Genomic DNA, 21,461 nt, shown 5'->3' on the forward strand with positions numbered 1-21,461 from the left:
AGCGTTGTTTTTTTTATTTCTTTTTTGGGTTCAACAACATATAAAGTAACAGACCACCAAACGAAGACGCGAGGGAACGATATCATGGTGAAGAGCAGCTGTCTGTACCTGTATCGCTGTTCAAACAGCCCCACTCAGTATCTCCCCCGGAGATAATTATAAGGTCTGAAACGATGGAGGATTTTGGCGAGGTTGCGTTTCCCAAAGCGGTGTGGCAGGTGGGGGTGACGAGTACGGGGGAATTTTCCTTTGTCTGTTTGCTTTAACTTCACGGCAGGGCCCTAAAAAAAAAAAAAAGGGATTACATCATCACCATTGTAGGCCCCCGAGCCCTCCGCTTTCCCTCATCAGCAAACGTACAGTGGATGATCCGACCCGGACAAAGACCAAGCCTTCCACAACAGTTTAGCGGACAGGAAATGAGGACCCAGAGTCACACCTCGTTACGGTCAAACTCATCGGCCCACACAGCCACCAGTAAAAAGACACCCAAAAAAAACCACATCGAGTCATTTGACCTCTGACTACAAGCTGACTAACATCAGCCGGAGCTTCCCCTTTTTACATAAAATAGAGCAATATTCTTCAAACTGTTTCAAAACCTTACGTCAAAATTCAGAAACGAGTGACTAGTTGTCATCGGATATATGAAGAAATCTGTCTTGGAGATGTTTGTTATCTACCAGGGCTCTCATCGCAATGGGCGGGTAACCGGTATCAAGGCATAACTAGGTGTTTAAAAGTTTTACGTTGAACAGCATTCCTCCTCCTGTGCCTCATGCTGTGCATTGAAGGTCAGCTGTCTGAAAGTTGGCCAGACCTTTCTCTACCAGAGACAACTATTCAGCAAACTATTTTAGTGGAAATAGTTCTGGTTGTGAAAAGCACGGACAGTTGTGGAGTGGAAACTAAAGTAGTGTCAGTCTTATTAGAATAACACTGTAGAAAACTACCATCACCGACCACTTTATTAGCTACAGCTGTTTAAATCACCCAATCGCATGGCAGCAATTCAACACCTTTATGAATCAAGAAGTGGTGAAGACGACTTTGAATATGGCACGGTTGCTGGTACCAGAGCGACTATTTCAGAAACCGCTGATCCACTGGGGATTTTTTACTCCCAACCGTCTCTGGAGTTTACAAAATACCGTCCAAAGAAAAACAAAATATCCAGAGTTGCAGTCGTGTGGAAGAAATCAGCTTGATGATGTCAGAGGTCAAATGAGAACAGGAAACTGAGGCTTCAATTCACATAGACTCATCAAAAAGGGACACTGACATATTGAGAAAGTGTTGCCTCATCTGATGGGTCTCCGTTTCGGCGGCGGCGTTCAGTTAGTGGTGTTATCAGGTTTGGACAACATGAAAGTCTGAATAGATCGTACCTTGTCATAATGTTTTAGGCTGATGCTGGTAATGGTATAGGGGACAATTTCTTCACAACTTCTTGGGCTCCTTAGTACCAAGTGAGTATTCATTAAATGCTGAGTATTGCTGTTGACCTTGTTCATCCCTTTAGTCCACAGCAGCCGTCTTCTGATGGTGACTTCCAGCAGAATAATGCATCAGGTCACAAAGCTCAGAGCATCTCAAACTAGCTTCTTGAACATGACACAGTACTTCAATGGCCTCCAAATCACCAGACCTCAATCCAAATGGGCGTTACTAAGACTTAAACCAAGGTGAATCTGGTGACTCTGCAGCACCTGCGGGATGCCAGTGTGTTGATACAGGGGAAACTCTCAGAGGAATATTTCTGACACCTTCTATGCTTCAGACTATTACAAACACAAACAAGGCCGAACCCGTTACTAACCAGATGCAGCCAAACTAATACACAAACTAATATAGAGTAGGCCTACATCCGTAATTTCCTTGTGCTGTTTTTTTTAACATGCAATGACAATAAATTCACATTCTGATAATATGTTCAATAACTTAAAAACTACTATTGAAAATTGTAGCCGTTTTTTTCTCTATTTTTGCTTAAGTCTTAGTATTGAAATCAAAGCGACATAAATGTTATTGATAGCATTACTACAGCGGTAAAGATCAACAGAGGTGCATTTCAATAAATAAAAATATCATCAAAAAGTCTATTTATTTCAGCAGTTTGATTCAAAAACTGAAAGTCATACATGAGTTCAATACACAGAGTGAAACATTTCAAGCATTTATTTCTAGTAGTTTTCATGCCTATGGCTTATAGCTAAAAATAAGATCTAGTTTAATAATATTTTAAATTTTAGGAAAAGTGTGATGACAATTGTTCCGCAGACAAAAATGAAGTGAGGGTAAATGATAAATGGCCACTGCTAAACAAAAAATTGAGTGGAAGGAAAAAGGGAAAAATAAACTGCGTGTAATTTCACTTTTTTAATTGAACTACTGAAATAATTAAACTTTTTAATTATATTATACTATAATTAGCAACAATTGTTGCTATTCTGTTGTAGGTAAAAGTAAAAGCCGGCTGTCGCTTGATGGTTGAGTAGTTGTCTTGCAATCAGAAGGTTGTAGGTTCGATTCCAGCTTCCCCTTATCACATGTTGATGCACCCCTGGCCACGCACTTAATCCCAAATTGCCTGCTGAGCTGTGTATCGGTGTATGATTGGGTGAATGTGGCTCTAGCGTATAGAACCTTGAAAGGTCAGTATGACTGGAAAAGTGCTATTTAAGTTCAGTCCATTTACCATTTAATTAGATCTTGTGAACATTTTTATTCAAATTTGTCCAAAAAAAATGAAAAAATACTGCGACAGTGGTGTTCACAGAGAATCTGACACTGGTCCATTCCTAGAAAAGATTTATTTTCATGGTCTTTCAGTGTGAGGGAGGGTTCAAGGCCAACAGCAACCTGTGAGGCTGGAGTGCACCTTTCCAGGATGACTCATTAAAGTTTTTAAATGAAAAAGCAACATATACCAAGAAAAAGGGCATTCAGAGAAATGTCTCAACGAATACTTTGAATATGTGCAAGGATGAATACAAAGCATGCCCCAATGGGAAAGGAAATGTAAACAGTAAATGTAAACAGCTGCAGCCCATGCATTTATAAGTGGCAAATTATGAAGCAGCACAAAGCTCCTCTTCATGTTCCCTTTCATCTCTGCTCAAGCTATTCCCTCCGAGCCGATACGCGGGAGACAATGAAAACATAAGCTCAACTTGGTAACAGGAAACTGCTGTGAATATGTGTCGCACAGACCCGAGAGGGAACGATAACATTTGCGGTGTAAACAGTGACCAAAAAAAGTAGAACTGCACCAATTAATTAACGAGATACCTGCCCGATTTTCCCTACACTGCCTCTGATCTGTCATGAGAAAGCTAAAACATGGGACATTTTTTTTCCTTTTCAAAGAAGTCATCAAAACTAACTGTAACCACACTTTTCAGTCAATACACAAATTAACCTACGGTGTGTACTCTGGTGCATTCAACAAATATTCTAATTTCTTTATTTTCTGTGAAGAATCTTCAGCGCGTTATTTTTATACTATCTGTCATAGACCTGAATGTTCCCACTGTGGGACAATAAAGGATCCTCCTCCTTCTAGTCTAAAATCAGAATCAGCAAAAATGAGAAGCAGAAAATGGTATCAGCTGGAGAAAAAAAACACTGATCGGTGCAACTCCGAAAGAAAAGAAAAACACAACACTATTCTTAGCAAGGGCAATTTATGCAGACAGAAATCATGAAAGCAGATATTTTTAGCCTCCACAAGGAGCAAAATCTGCTCTAAAATCCCTTTTAGACCGATATGTGCTTTTTTATCCTGCTGTTACTGAAATTAGTCTCAGAATCTCAAATGAGCCATTATAGGGCCATGCAGCAAAACAGAGGGAGCTTTTCTTTTCCCTGAACACAATAAATCTGCTGCATTTGCCTTAGATTTATCCTCTGCAGGAAAGAATCCCATCAAAAGTAAAAGGAGCAGCCTAGTGTGAGATTAGACTCAGCAGTAAAGATGGCAAGGAGCTCTGTGATCAGTCATGCCCAGCCACTGCAGGTCAGCTAAGCCTATGGGAATGCGAGAAGTCCTTGATCGTAGCGGAAAGCTAAAGTCCAAGGCTCCCCTTTTATTCTTCCCTCACCTGACAAAGGCCAAGGTAAACAACAAGATTAGTTCTAGTATCTAATTTAAAAACTAATATGGATAAAGCACTATGATTTTTGTGTTTATCTGCTAATGTTCTGTTAATAAATGCTATTTTTGCATTCCTCTGCCACTATCAAACCCCCCATGAACACTGTTCCTTATAGAAGTGTATGTGTCTGAAACAGTAAGAAAAAAAAGGGTAAGTAATAATAAAAAAAAAAAAAAAATAGATATAGATATATATATAGATATACTATATATTATATAGTATTTTTTATTAGTTATTACCATTTTATATATATATAATATAATATATATAATATAATATATATATTATATAATATATATATATATATATATCTATATATATATAATATATATATATATATACATTTCCAATCTTGTGCTCTACAAAATAATTTAACGAGCAATACGTAATAAGAGCAATAAGTGTTTCTGACTGAACTGAATAACTATCACCGCCAGTCAACAGACATATTTTCTTACAAGATGCAAAAGACTGGGGGCGCTACTCAACGCACACTTCAACAAAAAGAAAAACTTTTTTAGACACTGCAATATGTTCTTTCGGTACCACTTTACAAGACTCCCCTTATAGATGGCTGATAAATAGTTTATAGATGTATTGTTAATTAATGATATAAACACCGTAGGCTATAACTCATTCATAAGTGTTTAACGTGTCTTAATTAAGGGTGAGCAAGAGACGAAATGACCGGTTTGTGAAGGGTAGTAACTTATTCTGGAATGTTTCATACAAGCAACTTTAGACGAAATATATAGTCGAATAGACTAGGCTCACTATTTGGCAAGAAACTGGTTAGTTTTGTCTCTTGTTCGCCCTTAATTAATGCGTAATAAACACATAGGAACGAGCTATAAAGTGTTTACAGATTAATAAATACCATATCTATAAACTATTTATAGGGCTTGGGATCCGCATTGCATTGTGGGACGTGGCGGCCATGTTGATGGCAACGCAAACGTTAAAATACCTCTGACATAACGTTGTTGAACGAAGAGACGGAGAAGTAGAGTTAAAAAAAGAATAGATTAAAAAAAAGATGTTAAAATCCCGGAAAGGATCTGAAATTTACCGGGACACATTAAATAGAGAAGCCAGGGACCGGTATGTTGACAAAATCAGCATTATTAATAATTTGGATCCATATGAAGTTCCAAACAATGAGTGGAGCGCCGACGACGACTTGTTGCCACTGTTTTGCATATCAGAACAGTGTGAGCGCCTATACTTCATAAAAGTTCCAAAGCTAAGAGTCCTTGGAGTCTCATGTGCAGTTTACGAATGGATGGGTTCAGGAGCTGCAGCTCATAAAGCCAGCAAACAGTGGGAACACAGTGATTCGTACAAAGGTAAGCTGTTCTCAGACGGGCTCTGGCACCTGCTAGTTTAGTAGCTGCTAACCGTTAGTGCTAAGAACCACTCACACATGTAATGTACTTTTAACTAGCTGCTATGTGTTTCAAAGGTGTAGTTAGTAACGGTAACTGCCAACTCTCCCTAAACCCTCTGGGTTTCTCACATATTTGAGCCTTTTCCTGCTGCCGTTTTAGTATTTATGTGCATGTATGTGGTGTCGCGGTTGAAGGAAAGAAACAATGTAGGCTATAAAATAAAACCGTGCATCTTTAACTTACCAGAATGAAAATGCAGGGAACACACTCTCATTGACATCGGGATACTGTGGAAAGTTATGTTCGGTAGTCATAAAGCCGCGATCCAAGCGAGCCGACGACTCCGTGGTTGCGCCTCCAGGCAGGAAAGCGGTGGAAAGTTAACCCATTTTCTATGTTTTTCCCATGGCGATCATGTGTTGCGCTGTTACAGCCCACAACACAGCAACGGTTTACCATGGTTGAAATCAAGTTAAGGTCAAATTAATCAAATTAAAACACGGCTGAGAGAGGGAGTACGCGGTAGTCATAGGCAGTAGTCTGAGTAGCGGCGGCGGAGGCAATCAACATGGCGGCCACGCAAATATTAAGGAGAGCCTTATTGTAAAGCAGTGCCCTTTTTTTGTACTAATGGCGCCCACCCAGCCTATGTCGCCCTGGGCGGAGCGCCACATCGCCAATTTCCGATATCACTTTGCACTAAACTTTGCAAGGCTCTATCAAACCCCATTTTAAAAGCAGATTCGGCTTAGTGACCACGCAGAGCCTCGGGATTCCCACCCTCTCACATTACCTGCATCCGTCTATGCTGACTTTAAATGCATAAGATGTTGTCATCTAACGGAACATTCAGTGACTTCCAGTCAGCCTGGCGTTCAGGCACACGGGGAGCTGGACATGGCTGGGGGACAACTCAGGGTTAAACAGATGTGGACGAAAGGAAATCACCTGGTGCCCGTGGGGTAAGTCACGCGAAAATAACTGGGGTGGTGACACATTCATTTGTTTACATTACATCCGGTGTAGCATGCAAAACACCACCTGTGTTTGACAAACAGCCTCCTTCGAATGCACCAGGGATTCGGGAATTTTGACAACAGCAGTGATAAGGACGAGTCCCCCACCACCGTTAGTTAAGAAATAATACACCGCTGGCACTGATTGCGCACTGGAAAAAAAAAACAACATAAATATGTGCCTTGCTCTCTAACGCAGACAACCAGATGTTAGTGCGCTCGCACGTGACCAGCGCCACATTCCCGACTCACCTTTCCTCCTTTTCGGATGTCACAGAACACGGTTTTCCTCTTTTTGTCTCAACTCGTAAGGTGCTGCCGTTTTAGTCACACACACACAGAAAAAAAAACAAAACTAAGCGGCAGCTCCCTCCTCGCCTTCACAAGGAACGTTTTGGCTCCGGGTTCAGTCCCCCCCAACAACAACAAAAAATGTCCCTCCGTCTTCTTCCGAAAGGCAACTTGGAAGTTTGATAGAAAGTTACTGCTTTGCCTCGCTGCGGTATGCAGCTGCTGGAGGGATGAGATCATTCAGGCTCTGCCTCCCCTCACCTCCCTCTATGCCCGGGGAGTCTCGCGAGAAAGTACGGTGGTGGGAAAAGCAAAGCGTTGCCGTGGCAACACAGCTCACCTGTGGAGGGTGGACAAAAACAAAGACATTTGAACCAAAGAGCTCTCACTCTGCCATGGGAAAACTAGTTGAATATTCAGGCCTTAACTCAGAAATGTTTACATGGAGGTGCTTTTAGAAGAAATAGATTTAACTGAAGGTAAATAACAAATCATTTATATATATATATATATATATATATATATATATATATATATATATATATATATATATATATATATATATATGCAAAACCCAGTTGGTTTTTAGAGTCCTGAACCTTTTACTAGATGGAAGTGGGGAAAGAAAGATGTGTGCGTGGTGAGTGAAGTCTGTTGCATCAGCACTGGCTTTCTCTTGGAGTCTGCATGTATAAATGACCATCAGAGAGGGCCGCTGCGTTCCAATAACACGTTCCGCTTACCTCACCACCTGCTGCAGGTTCTTCCTGTTCTGCTGAGAGCAGCTGGAGAATGACATTATGCACAGTTAGGCTCTCTATCACTGACCTGTAGAAGTTCGAGACCAGCTGGTGAGGGAGGTTCGTGGTGGATTCTGTGATAGTAACCTGGCCAGGTCCTGCTGAGGCAACGCATTCCCAAACCATGACACTTTCAGCTATATGCTTCATGGCTGGTATGAGGTTCTTTTCTTGGAATGTTGTCCTTTGGTTTATGTTGTTCTCAGGTGTCCATACATTTCACTTTTAGACATGTCTGTCCATAAACGATGGTACCAGAGGTTGTGGTATTATTCGAGCTATTATAAGATCAATTCAGAGTAGTCAATTACTCTATCATGCATATATTTATACTGTAGGAGTAAAGTCAGATCATGTGAAAACATATAAACTCTGTGCATACTAATGTTATATACATTCATGTTTTATGTACAAAACTGAGCTGATTTTATATGTTTGAAGAGGCTTTTGAAGCACATTTTGTCATGACTTGACCATGATGTAACCCCCATATATTTTGATCTAATCCTGGTGTCAGTTGAGGCCAGGGTGAGGAGTGAGTGGCAAATATTAATAAAAGTTACAGTATGTAGGATAAAAAAAAGAAAGCATATTAATATAAATACACTCTTACATCTAATCGAAGCTTGTCTTTTCCAGGGGCCTCTGGGTAGCACATTAACAGAATTGACAAATGATCTGTTTCGAGGGCCCTGTGTCTGCAGAAACTTCTTACACCTCGCAAAGAACTCCTTAAGCCATCACCGTTAACTTTTTTAACTGCTGCCATCTGGTAAACATCAAAAGCAGAGCCACCAGACATTTTAAAAATATACGCAGCTTTATTACTCAATGCTGAATTCCTGTTGGGATTATCCACTTATATATCTGGTGGAGTTTATTCATTTTCTACCAAACTGTTTCTTTCTGTTGAAGATATTCAAAATGTATCCAGTTATGAAGTTTTGCAGTTTAGTTGAGTAATTCATCAGCCGTGTACATAAATGAGCATTTAACGATCTTTTTTTTCTCTCCTGCAGGCAGAATGCAGACAAGGCAACATTTCATTTCTGAAAGTCACGCACAATCCTGACAAAAAAACGGGCAGCAAATGTATCCAGGACTTGTCTCCATGCATCGTGACAGAACATTGTTCTGATGCGATTTGTGAAAGGGCAAAAACAGTGACGGGAGCCTACGACCACAAACGCCAGCACAGGCGGGGGATAAAAGCTGCAAAAGTGTCATGAGCTTGAGTGTTTGACCCCGGGGCATCCGAGGCAAAGCCCATCAGGACACTGCCTGGCCTGTGCTGACTGTAGCTCTGACATCACGAAATGATGTGAATGTGAGCGGATGTCCAGAAAATCCGATGTTAATCTGCGGACCCTGCAAACAAAAGCCCCTTCGGTACATGAAAACTTAAAGCTGGATGAGAGCTTATCACACCAGGGTAAGGTCGATGCTTAATTGAGTGATTCAGGCCTTGTCTTTAGGCAGCAATGTGGCAGTAATGCATTCCTGCAGCTGCATGGGTTGCTTGCGTCAGCAAATTTTACTTAGAAATGCAGCTTAAGTAATTGGCTGCATGGAGGTCACCATGTAATGCTGACGCGTTCCCTGTTGGTTATTTTAAAAAGGTGCTAAAATAATTGTTCAAAATTCCTCCTGCTGCATTTCCAGATTTATTAGGCCACTCCAGGCACTTGTTCAAAAATCTTTATTGTGAGCTTCGTTTCGGAGCAGAAGATGTCATTATTTCGGACAGGCAATAAATAAAGTAATAAAACACCTCAAGGAGAGACCGATGTAGGCTTCAAGATTTTATTTCAGCACAAACATTTTTGTTTGCTCTTTGAATGCCAATTCATAAAAGCGTGACTGGTGTTTCTATTTGCAAGATGGTTCGGTAGCGCCATCTGCTGGTAGCACTAACGTAAGACCAAAAACAGAAAGGATCCATTCTCAGGTTTCCCCAATGATCATACTCTATAAAATACATTTATTATTTTTTGAAAAATACAAAGAACTTCCACTAATTTTAAGCACTTATGTGACCTCAGATGATATTCCATCAACGATTTAAAATATCACCCTCATTTATTAAGGCTTAAATGTGTGGAGGCCAGCATGCCAGTTTTGACAGTAATGGATGAAAAGCCATTAGGTGGCAGAGGCTATTCTTAGGTCTTTGTTAATCTTAGCAGTCTTTGGATGTCAGGCTCTACATCAATAGTTGGGAAATTCTTGCTGTATCTCTTAAAGGGCTCTCCCTCCGGCCCGATGAGGAACTTCTCGAAGTTCCAGGAGACGTCCGCCCTGCTGACCGGACTCCAAACCAGGAATTTGGGATCCTGCATGAGGGAGCTGGGGTCGTCTTCGGGAAAGGGGAGTTTGCTTTTCAGATAGGCAAAGACTGGGTGTGTGTTTGCTCCGTTGACGTCGCACTTCTCGAACATGGTGAAGTTGGGCTTGAAGCCGCCGCCTGGTCGCACGTGCTGCAGTGAATGCAGAATCTCGCCATTGGTACAGTTCTCCTGCAGAAAACACGCATTACCAACATTTACAAAAGTTATTGCAGATGAAAACAAATGATACGTCACTGGCAGAAAAAATGTCTAGCTTAAAAATAAACAACATGCCGGGCATTTCTTTCTACTACCCTGCAAAGAGGGAACTACAAGTCAAACTTTCCTGCAATTAGTTTATTTGTCCTTGATTTGAGCAGGCAAGTTTAAATGATTTGCCAACTTAGAATAGGAACAACTCATCTCTATCATCTTATTTCAAATGCAGTAAATCTAATTGTCTGACTATACACTGCAAAAAGGGAACTAAAAAGCAAAAAAAAAAAAAAATATTGAAATTATTGTATTTTTCCTTGATATAAGTAGGTAAATAAGACTATTTGCCAATGGAATGAGTATATTTACCCCTAAAAGATAATTAGATATCCAGCACCTGAAATAAGATTATTGTTCCTATTTTAGTGCAAAAATCTTATTTCATTGACAAGTAGTCTTATTTACCTGCGCAAATCCAGTAGAAATACACTCATATTAAGAGAATTTTACTTACTTTTAGTTCCCTTTTTGTAGTATAGGGGTCAAAATATTCATTCCATTGGCAGATAATCTTATTTACCTGCTCAAATTGAGGGCAAAAACAATTTAAAGAAAATTTTACTTACTTGTAGTCCCCTTTTTGCAGTTTAGCTCCAACAAGATATCTAAATAGCAGGAAATGAGTCGGAAGCGCCACCTCTGAATTACGTGTCTGGTGGGTTCAGCAGCAGCAGCACGGACAAACGTCACAAGTCAGATTGCTTCAGGTAAACCTGTCGTTCGACTTACCTGGTATCCAAACTGGTTACATGGGAAGCCCAGGACCACCAGCCGATGAGGGTACTTGCTCTGTAGCTGACTGAGCTCGCTGAAGTCCCGGGTGGTGGTGCCTCAGAGCGAGGCCACATTCTCTATGAGGACAACGCGTCCCCTGAAGACGTTGAAGTCCACAGGGTCCCCTTCCAGCGAGGTGGCCCTCAGGTCGTAGAAGGTCTTAGCAATGAAGGTCATCTTGGCTACTGGCGTGTCTCGCTGGAGGGAGACTGGGTTTCGTGGTGCGACTCTACCTAAAAGCCCCCGATCACCTGACTCACTCAGGGCAGCAAGTTGCCTTTCATAGGTGTCAGATGGCCCTGCAGGAAACTGATCGCCTGGTGATATACACTGCTTAGAAGTGCCAGATAAAGGGATTAAACTGATGGTGAAAGCTAAACAAGTACAATATATGAGAGGCCTTTCAAGCCACAAGCCTCAATGCATTTTATTGAGATTTTATGAAACAGATCAGTTAAAAGTGGCCCGTAGTAGTGAAGACACGTGATTTTGAAGGAATTTTATAAATGAAAAACCCAAAAAGGATGGTGTGGATTTGTGTTCAGGCAACCAAGTCAGGGTATATTTCATGAATTGCCGCTATATAAATAAAATTAAATTGAATTGAATTGAATATAAAACCTTTCAGTCGGTTAAAGGCATAGATCTTTCTAGCAGTTTTGCACATTTACACGCTGACATTTTTTGCCCATTCTTGGTGGCAGAATAGCTCAAGCTCGGTCAAGTTGGCTGCAGACCATATTATTGTATAACCTAACCCTGACCCTGCTTTCAGCTTCTCCACAACTTCAACCCTGACCCGTGTGCTCTGTTCCTTGGTCTACAAGACGCTTTTTGTTCGCAACTGTTCAAAACTCCCAGGCCTTCACAGAGCAGCTGGATTCATGCTGCGATTAAATTACACACAGGCTATATTTAATCAGCTGATTTCTGAAGGCAGTTGGTTGAAATGGATTTTCTTAAGGCACATCAAAGGAGATTGGACACAAATGAAGGCAACATTTTGGATTTTCCCTCCACTTCATAATTTATCACTACTCGTGTTGCTTTTTAAAAAAAAATAAAAAAATCATAAAACCCTATTAAAATAGCCAGAATTTTACGGTTATATGGCTCAAAAAGTGGTAAGATAACATAAAGAAGTGTTTTGAAAGTTCACAAAATAGTGTATGATTGAATTAATTGGCAAGGCACTGCATCCTCTTAGTTAGCTGGATTTTTGGGGAACCAGTTTTACCCAGTGTTATTCGCTGTGTTTGGTTTTTTGGCATGCCTTGGTGCATGTATCAACTTTCTTAGTCATCAAAAATTAAACATTCACCTGCGTCTCCCAGCATCTGATGAAAAATACATGAGGCTGGTGCCAGAGCTCCATGTACGCCTAACATTACTCCAGTCCTAATGAAATAACTCGGCAAAGTTCAGAGTGCCAGTGTGTTTTGTTTAAACATGAATATTTCCATATATAATTTATTTTTAATTTACCATTTACAGTTAACATACATTATTTAAATTTTTGCCACAAACTAGATCGTTTTTCCTAAAATCAGACATCCGAGTCTCAATAAACACCTCATACTTAGCAAAACCACAATTTCAATGAACCACATTATGTTTTTGCTATTCAGAATGAGTACTTCAAGCAGCATTTTTGATAAATATCCTTCCGAATGGCACAGATGTGTCTCCGTTGAGGTGAAAGTCCATAGAGTGAATGAAACAAACCCGCTCTTGGTTTGAGTTTCCAGAACTTAATAATTCAGACCTGTGCTCTGACCTCTTTGTTCCCATCTTTGTCACTCCAGTGCAAAAATATGGATGTAAACTTTCCACTGAGCATCAACTAGTAATAAAAAAGGGCAAAGAAAGCAAACAGTGACTAAAGTCAGTAAACTATGCAGAGATATGGTAAAGCTCTGCATTTGAAGAGAGAAAAGGTAACGAGTTGATTACTTTTATCTGGCAGTAAGATTCCCTGATCATTCTGCCAGACTGGCCCTCTGCTGGCAACTGTTGTTTACTGCATCTGTCGCCCTGTCATTTAAAAAAGTTAAAGTAATGCAGCCCCTTCCTGGGTAACATGTCTTTAAGTTTTAAAGTGTCAGAAAACAGGTTAAAAAGTCTAGTATCCTTGACCTGCAAGCTAAGGCACTGTGACAGACTTCATTTTTTAACAGGCACAAGTCCTCTGAGCATCATTATCCTGACTGCTCTTCTCTTCCTGCAGAGCTGCCTGATCCAAATTGTTGTCCAGAGACCCAAACAGGTTGTCCATGTCTCTCTTCTGAGCTTGAAGCACCAGTTCTGTCACACGGATGAATGACTGCAAGAACAAAAAAGGTGGAAAAATGTATAATGCCTTGCAGAAGTATTCTTACACAATTCAACTTTTTCACATTTTGTCACATTAAAACTACAAATTTCAGTGTATCTTGTGGGGGTGTATGGTTTCAACCAGTGTTGCATAAATGTAGAGGAGAAAATAATGTTGTTAGCTCCACATTTTCCAAATGAAAGTCTTAGTTCAGTCCGTATTATAAAAAGTATTATTTTATTTCCGATACCCCTAAATCAAAACCAGTGCAACGCACTGCCTGACAACATCAGGGAACCCAATCCTATTGGAATAGGAAGAAAGTAATTGTTAAAAAAATTACACAGAAATTGTTTTAACTTAAATGCAATATTTTGTGTGAAGACGGTTCTTGCATGACAATGCCCTGTGCGAGCCCCCTTCTGAAACCCGCGAACCAATCAAAATGCATGAAATCGTCTAAATTCTGGGGCTGAATAAAATGCAGTCCCACACAATGGCTCAATCCAAATACCCTTACAGAACAGGGACTCTTTAGCCAAAGCGGAAGTGCGTCAGTGGTCGCCATGATAAGTGCTGTCCGAATAGTGCAGTCAGTAAGGAAGAAGGTAGGAAAAGTAGCCTGTATGCTCCCTCCCGCGGCTAGTTTTGCCTAGGAACTCCACGACGTCCCTTACTGGCGCTAAGAACCCTTTAGGTATCCCACGATTCTGTGCGTGACATAACGTATAAGCACAGCCCCCTCACGCAAATCAACGAAAATGTCAGAAGAGAAGAGATCGCCGAACCTGACCGTCGCCAGATGGATGTAGTACCGCCGAGCTCCACACGGCTTGCCCATTCTCAGATCACAGACTGACAGGTGTTGCTCAAGAATATCCCTGTTTTTAGCACTATCCATCTTCCCCTTGACTTAGACTAGTTTCCCAGCCCCTGCTGCTAAAAACTTACCTGACTCTGCCAGATGGATTTGCTCCGCATATCCATCTGGAAACCTTCCGTTGAAGTAATTTTGGGAAGGGGCGAAAATACTGGTTAGCTGATTGGCCTATGTTTGTGATAGACGGGCCAAATAAACCAATCAGATCAACGAAGCATATGACGTACTCGTCAACATGCTTCGTCGCAAAGCATGTTGAGCGACGACGAAAACACAACCACAAGCCAAGCTACTCTTGCTGCTGCAGGTAAAGGCTCGTTAGCTCAGCAAAGAAATACTCTGTAATTCCGATAAAACTTGCTCGATAGCCACGCTAACGCTAGTTTCGTCGGCTGAAGCCGCCATGTTCATTAGACTGAACTGTCGCGCTTCTTGTTGCGTCACACCTCAACCCGCCTCAAAACCAACGCTGATTGGACGTTCGTTTGGTGAACGGCTCCAAATTTTCTTTAACGGAGAGTAGCCAGACTGATCTGCGAGTGAAACCTTGAAAGCTCGCGAGATCAGGATGGTCTCACGAGGCTAGCTAAAAACATCCCTACAGCATGACACTGCCACCACCATGTGTCAGTGTGAGGATGGTGTTCTTGAGATAATGCATTAGACATAGCGTTTTCCTTAGTGGTCATCTTCCTCTATGCATCTGGGGAGTTACTTGCGTTCCTTTTTACTAACTCAAAACATACCTTCTACTTTTAAAGCTTAGTAATGGCTTTTTTCTGGCCACTCTTCTATAAAGCCCAGCTCTATGCAGTGTCCTATGGACACAGGTTGACTCCAGTCTCTGCTGTGGAGCTCTCCAACTCCCTCAGGGTTAGTCTTGGTCTATGCGCTGCTTCACAGAACAATGCCCTCCCTGCCTGGTCTGTGAGTTCTGGCCCTCTCTTGACGTCTTTGCTGTGGTACCATGTGTGTTCCATTTGAAGACAACAGATCTGATCGTACTCCAGGGGACATCAACAATGTGGATATTCTTTTGTAACCCTACCCTGACTTGTATTTCACAACTTTGTCCCTGGCTTGTTTGGATAGCTCCTTGGCCTTCATTGTGCGCCCCTTGCTTAGTGGTGATGCAGCCTCTGGGGCCTTTCAGAAAAGATGTGTTTACACTGACAGATCATGTGACACTTAGATTGGACACAGGTTGACTGTAATTCACTAATTATGGGACTTTTAAAAGTCGTTAGTTGCATCAGAACTTTTAAGGGGCTTCATAGCAAAGAGGTTGGATACATATGCGCATGCCAATTTTCAGCAAATTATTTTTCTCATGCACTGGTTTGAATACAAGTAAACATGTTAATTTTCAGATATTTCTTTGTAAAATCTTCTGAAAGTCATAAATTTCCTACCAAATCCCAATTATGCACTATTTTGTATTGGTCTATCAGGTAAAATCCCAATAAAATACATTGAGGTCTGAGGTTGTGACCTGACAAAATGTGAAAAACAGTAAGGAGGTGTCAATACTTTTTTAAAGCACTGTATGCATATAAATGATGTAACAGATTTACTTTGGAACAGCAGTACCTCACTGATGTTGGTGCTGGTGGAAGCGCTGGCCTCAAAGAACTCCATCCCATAGGTTTCTGCTAGCTGTTTGATTCAAGAGAATCAGGATGGAAAGCCATTTAATTATATATTTTTCCACAAACAGGTTTAATAAAAACACATTAAGTTGCTAAATAAAAGGAAAACACAAGAGACTTGTTTCTCAGATTATTTTGAAGATAACATCCTTCATCAGGTATTGAACATACTTTTCATTTAGCCCATATTTCTGTATTAATCTTTTTGTTGGTCTGATTTTGATCTTAAATGTCGTGTTTTCATTAGTTGTTAATCATCATAACTTACAGAAATAAAGGAAGGAAAACATCAGTCAGTGTATCTAATTAATCTACTATATAAAGTAATTCACTGTGAATTGTGTTACTGAAATAAATTAACCTTTTAATAATATTGTAATTTATGTAATTGTGCACATTCTTCTCCACATCTTAAAATCAACCTTCCCAAAACTAGAAAAACAGATAATAAAATTCAACCTTTTTTCCTTGGTCTGTCGTAACTTGTCTCCTTAACTCCTCATCAGCTTTGTTTCCCACCAAGATGGTTTGTACATCCTCTGGGGCGAACTACAAAAAATAAATAAATAAATAAATAAAAATTGACGCAGACAAGAGGGTATAAAGGGCTTCATCAACTTGTCACTGTGCAGCAAGTGTGACAAAGTTAAATTAGAGCACTCACTTCATCTACATCACCGGCCCACTTAGCTATGTGCTTAAAAGACGGCAGGTCTGTGATGTCATACACAAATACGATACCCTGTTAAAAGGAAAGAAAAGAAAAAAAAGAATGGAGGTATGTTTGGTAAATATAAGTTAAGCTGTGCTTCTCTATACCTGGGCCCGCCTGTAGTACTGTTTGGTGATAGTCTGATAGCGTTCCTGTCCAGCTGTGTCCCTGCACAGGAGTAAAACACACGTAAGCAATCAGATAACACTACATTATAGGTGCCAGCATCTGTATGTGCAGTTGCTTTCTGTGTAAACATTCCACAACATACCAGATTTGAACTCGAACCCTGAGTCCATCGATCTGTATTGTTTTCATTTTAAAATCAACTCCTAAAAATGAAACCAGGAAGAAAGAATTTTTGTCACTGATAACAGAAAGAGAAATATAAAAACAAATATACTGATGGGTGCTCTGTGGTGAGGGATTGCTGCAAAGTTAACTCTATGCCACCAACCGTCTAATGTCACTAAATGCTCATTCAGAAAGAGGGAGTGTTGCAAAGTTAATGACTCAATGCATCAACCATCTAATGTTGCCAAATGCTCATTAGGAGGGAGGGATTGCTGCAAAGTTAAGGGCTTGAAGCACCAACCATCTAATGTCACCAAATGCTCATTGATAAAGAGGGATTGCTGCAAAGTTAACGACTCAATGCATCAACCATCTAATGTTGCCAAATGTTAATTCAGAAAAAGGGATTGCTGCAAAATTAAGGGCTTGAAGCATCAACCATCTAATGTCACCAAATGCTCATTCAGAAAGAGGGATTGCTGCTAAATTAACAACTCAATGCATCAACCACCTAATGTCACCAAATGTTCATTAAGAATGGGGGATTGCTGCAAAGTTTATGACTTAATGAATCAACCATCTAATGTCACTAAATGCTCATAAAGAACGAGGGATTGCTGCAAGGTTAAAGACGCAATGCATCAACCATCTAATGTCACCAAATGCTCATTTAGAAAGAGGGATTGGTGCAAAGTTAATGACTCAATGCATCAACCATCTAATGTCACCAAATGCTCATTAAGAATGGGGAATTGCTGCAAAGTTTACGACTTAATGCATCAACCATCTAATGTCAGTAAATGCTCATTAAGAATGAGGGATTGCTGCAAAGTTAAAGACACAATGCATCAACCATCTAATGTCACCATATGCTGATACAGGAGGAAGGATTGCTGCAAAGTCGGTGAATTGGTGCAATTGGCTGAGCTTCCTTAAATTGACCAAATGGCATTTGGAACATAATTGGACTGAATTGTATTATAACCAGGATCACACTGCAGCATGTGCACAGTTATGGTGAAAAAAATTAGAACATCCTGTTAAATGTGCAGAAAGTGTTTTAATTACAGGTAAATAAAATTAACTTTGTTTTTCCCTCATTAAACAAAAGAAAAAGGGTTAGGCAAGAGCTATGTTTTCGAACAGAGAAAGATTTCATACATACCAATAACTAGTCTTACCACTTTAGCTGAAATTAATTCAGTGTTCAGTATTTCTGTATATAAATTTGATTTATGTCTTGTCTCAGGTGCCTTGACATGATAATTGCTGTGAACTGCCACAATGTAAATAAACTGAATGGAACGAGGTTCAGTTGAATTCTGAGCCTTTGATAAAATCCTTAAAACTTTGTTGACAACTTGAAACTCTGTTTAAAAAAAACTGCTTTGTTCAACCTTCCATACTGGCTAGTCATGGGCTGCTCTGATCTGTCTTTTGATTTATCTCTCAACAGCAGGAACCTGAAGACTTTCTAAGTGTGTAGCAAACAAGCCTTTTGCATGATTTTGGAAATATGTGCAGCAAACTGCGTAAATGAGAAGATCAGGAGTAGTTTTCCCTTAGAAAGTTAACTCTTTGGTTAAGCCTTTAGACATTCTAGGCTTGTAGTTGTAAGTTTAAGCACAATACAAAATAATCAGTAAACATAATGTAAAGGATCACCCTCGTTAATCGGTGGAAAAATGCCTGTGTGTGACTTTACATAAGCTAATTTGTGAGATTTTCAAAAATGTTGCTCAGAGTCACCATTGTCTATCTGCTACTAATGGAGACGTGGTGATTTAAAAGGCAACACTGTTTCTGCTAGGTGACACTATGAAGAGAAGAGCTGAGAAATGTGGCTGGCTGGGCAGCACAGCCTGCAGTATAACCGATTTATATCAAAACAAAGGCTGTACACAGTCCTGTCAGCCACAGCTAAAGGTTCCGTCCAAAAAAAGAGAAACGTTTTCCTTTAAAACCTGCACAAGTTAGAATTGAGCCCCCCTCTTCATTTCCTTACAGTTTGCATTCAGCAGAGCAGAGTTCCTTATAATGTTCTTAAGTGGTCTCAAAAATAGGTGTTCTTGCTTTCTGAATGTTTGTCCTTCCGCTGTTTGCTGAAAACATGACTGGGATGTAACAAAATCAGACTTCCCCGCTTGCATTATAGGTCAAAGTGGATCTTTAGTGTCCCAGTGTGCTTTCTGAAGATAATTTCATGTTCAATTATGACACCAAATGTAGCTTCTTTATGTATGCAAACATTTTAGAAAGAAATCCGCTATGTAAAAGGAACCATGTAACCATGTCAAGTAAAATATTACAAACCAAGTCTATTCTCTGACCCATGAAAGATAAAAAAGGCCCTTCTGGGCATAGATGCATGCTGTCCAAACAATCACTTTGCATATCTTACCACTCCCTCATGCAAACATAAAGCAGGCGAACAATACAAATAATCGTTGCCTTGCAAATCTATTCATTCACTGAAATGTGTTAATTTTCCTATTTTGTCAAATTACTACCAAGCACTGTGTTGTGTTGGGATTTAATATACTTGACCTATAAAAAAGGAGGTGGGTTATTGAGAGGCATAAAGTTTTCATCATTTCTAAAAAAGGAAAAAAGAAAAAAAATCAAAGTATAGCGGTTATTTGCATTCAGTCTATGGGTGTACCGATACATTGATCCAGATCAAAATGCTGATTAAATGATTAATGATCCAAATACACTGATACAAAATGAAAACAAGCTATATCGTCATTTTTAAAATACACCTTAATTTTGAAATTCACAGGGCATGAGACTATAGTTAACAGGTGATCTATTATTAATGCACTCTTTTTGATTTAAATGTCTGATAAGCGCTTAGAGGTAAAATAGTCAAATCATATATATTGATATCAGTGTAAGTAATTGTGTTAGATGGTATGATATCGCATTATATCGATTTATTTAATTTAATGAAAGTACAGACTTAGTGATAACATCGCATCGTGATGAATCTGGTGATTTACATTCCAAATTCAGCCCCCCTGAGTCGAAGAATTATTAGAACCACCTTTTGCTGCACACACAGCTGCAGTTAATTTGGGGTTTGCCTCCACCAGATTTTCACAGCGACAGTTCTTTGCAATTTCATTGGAAATGTTTGAGACTTCAAGCTGGAGGGTGATTAGCGCGTAGGGCGGAATATACTTCTTAGAGTTTTATTGAAATGAAAAAATAAATAAATTCTGTATGGGTGTTGGATTGTCACATGAAATCTCTATAATACATGAAAGTTCACTGAACTAATGTTACAAATCCTGAACTGTTCATGGTGTATAAAGACTTTTGCAGGGCACTAGATGCTCAAATAACTGGGTTTAATCCAATGTTGAACTGGGTTCACCCTCTTGGTCTCATGACACTAATAACTCTGCCCAATGCTCCACACTATAAACCGCAGAACTTTCCTTTTTAGTCAAAGTACATTAAAAGAAAAAAACAACCAGACACACTTTTTAAACGAATAAATACTGAAAAAAAGAGAAAAATAAAAGGCCCAATAGTGACACGGTGGCCTAATGTGCACATAAATCCACATACAGAATAAAGAATCAAAGTGAGAAATGAATGCATTTCTTTTAGACCTTAATTTTCCTCCAAGTCTTTCATAATTCCAGAGTCAGGAGTCATTTTAGAAAACCAAAACATTCCCAGCAGAACCTGAAGCAGTCTCTTACACCAACAAATGAACTACACAATAAATAAAGTTAAACTAAATTATAACACCTAGTTGTTCGGCACCGGGTGTGCAGCTGTGTTTTTCTAGTTAATCCTGTGGCTGAACGCGTTAAGTTTGTCGCGAAGAACTTGTCCGATGACTTTTCTCGTCTTACCGATGGTGGAAATATGCGAGGGATCAAATTCACCTTCGGCGAACCTGCGCAGCATGCAGGTCTTCCCCACTCCGGAGTCTCCGAGAAGGAGCAGCCTGAACAACACGTCGTACTGTTTAGCCATGATGACCCAAAACTAGAACATGACACAGAACAGCACCTAATCCATCTGCCAGCTTCTGGATCTGATGCTGCCTTCAGGGCGCGTCGGACATCCCGCTTCCGTCCGTCAAAAGTCCCCGTCAGCGCAGCGGAGTGGTGATCTCGTTATTTGTTCACTCGTTTGATCGATATATATATATATATCAAAACTGTTTAAATGGGACCACATTGATTTATTGATTAGATTCTCATTTAAAACAAAATGCCATTTAACTACAGGTGCATGCAATAAGTATTTATTGCCAAGCTTATTTAATTCCTGAAATATAACTATGCACTATTGTACTACTGGAGCACCTTTGAGCGTCCACTTTATAGTTCTCTGTTTCGGTTCGAATGTAATTTTCTATAGCTTAAAATGCAACACAAACCCTGCGTCTTTAAACCACAATTTTCTGGGCAATTGATCAAACTCACTTCAGCAGTTGTGTTGATTTTCTTTCAATTTTACATCCAAACAACACTTTTATATGACATTCCTCTGCCACCCACAACGAAGAAACTGATCAGAGATATTTTGAGTATGTTGTTTTTCTTTTTCTTTTTAGACCC

At 40.0% G+C, this 21,461-nt stretch overlaps 3 protein-coding genes across 5 annotated transcripts in view; all 3 read right to left on the reverse strand.

The window, feature by feature from the left end:
- Positions 1-7,128, reverse strand: part of LOC105938391 (signal-induced proliferation-associated 1-like protein 1) — a 55,252-nt gene extending 48,124 nt beyond the window's left edge. Inside the window, exon 1 of the mRNA XM_012880106.3 lies at positions 6,814-7,128. The gene's annotated coding sequence lies outside the window, so the exon portion shown is untranslated. The remainder of the gene's footprint in view (positions 1-6,813) is intronic.
- Positions 7,129-9,441: 2,313 nt separating this feature from the next.
- Positions 9,442-11,502, reverse strand: LOC105938379 (glutathione peroxidase 2). The gene is made up of 2 exons (XM_012880093.3): positions 10,985-11,502; positions 9,442-10,168 (listed from the first exon to the last, which is right to left on the reverse strand). Exons 1-2 carry the CDS (start codon positions 11,204-11,206, stop codon positions 9,815-9,817), a joined length of 576 nt encoding a protein of 191 aa, XP_012735547.2. The 5' UTR covers positions 11,207-11,502; the 3' UTR covers positions 9,442-9,814.
- A 960-nt stretch (positions 11,503-12,462) lies between these two features.
- LOC105938403 (ras-related protein Rab-15) lies at positions 12,463-21,000 on the reverse strand. Of its 3 annotated transcripts, none has more exons than XM_012880129.3 (7): positions 20,781-21,000; positions 16,856-16,916; positions 16,692-16,752; positions 16,537-16,614; positions 16,332-16,421; positions 15,814-15,879; positions 12,463-13,352 (listed from the first exon to the last, which is right to left on the reverse strand). In XM_012880129.3, exons 1-7 carry the CDS (start codon positions 20,869-20,871, stop codon positions 13,200-13,202), a joined length of 600 nt encoding a protein of 199 aa, XP_012735583.2. In that variant the 5' UTR covers positions 20,872-21,000; the 3' UTR covers positions 12,463-13,199. The 3 variants fall into 3 exon arrangements, with proteins under 3 accessions (XP_012735583.2, XP_012735580.2, XP_012735581.2); XM_012880126.3 differs by having other exon boundaries at positions 20,748-21,000; XM_012880127.3 differs by having other exon boundaries at positions 15,798-15,879; positions 20,748-21,000.
- Between the last annotated feature and the right edge of the window lie 461 nt (positions 21,001-21,461).

The sequence above is a fragment of the Fundulus heteroclitus genome, chromosome 19 (assembly GCF_011125445.2).
Source record: "Fundulus heteroclitus isolate FHET01 chromosome 19, MU-UCD_Fhet_4.1, whole genome shotgun sequence".
NCBI lineage: Eukaryota > Metazoa > Chordata > Actinopteri > Cyprinodontiformes > Fundulidae > Fundulus > Fundulus heteroclitus.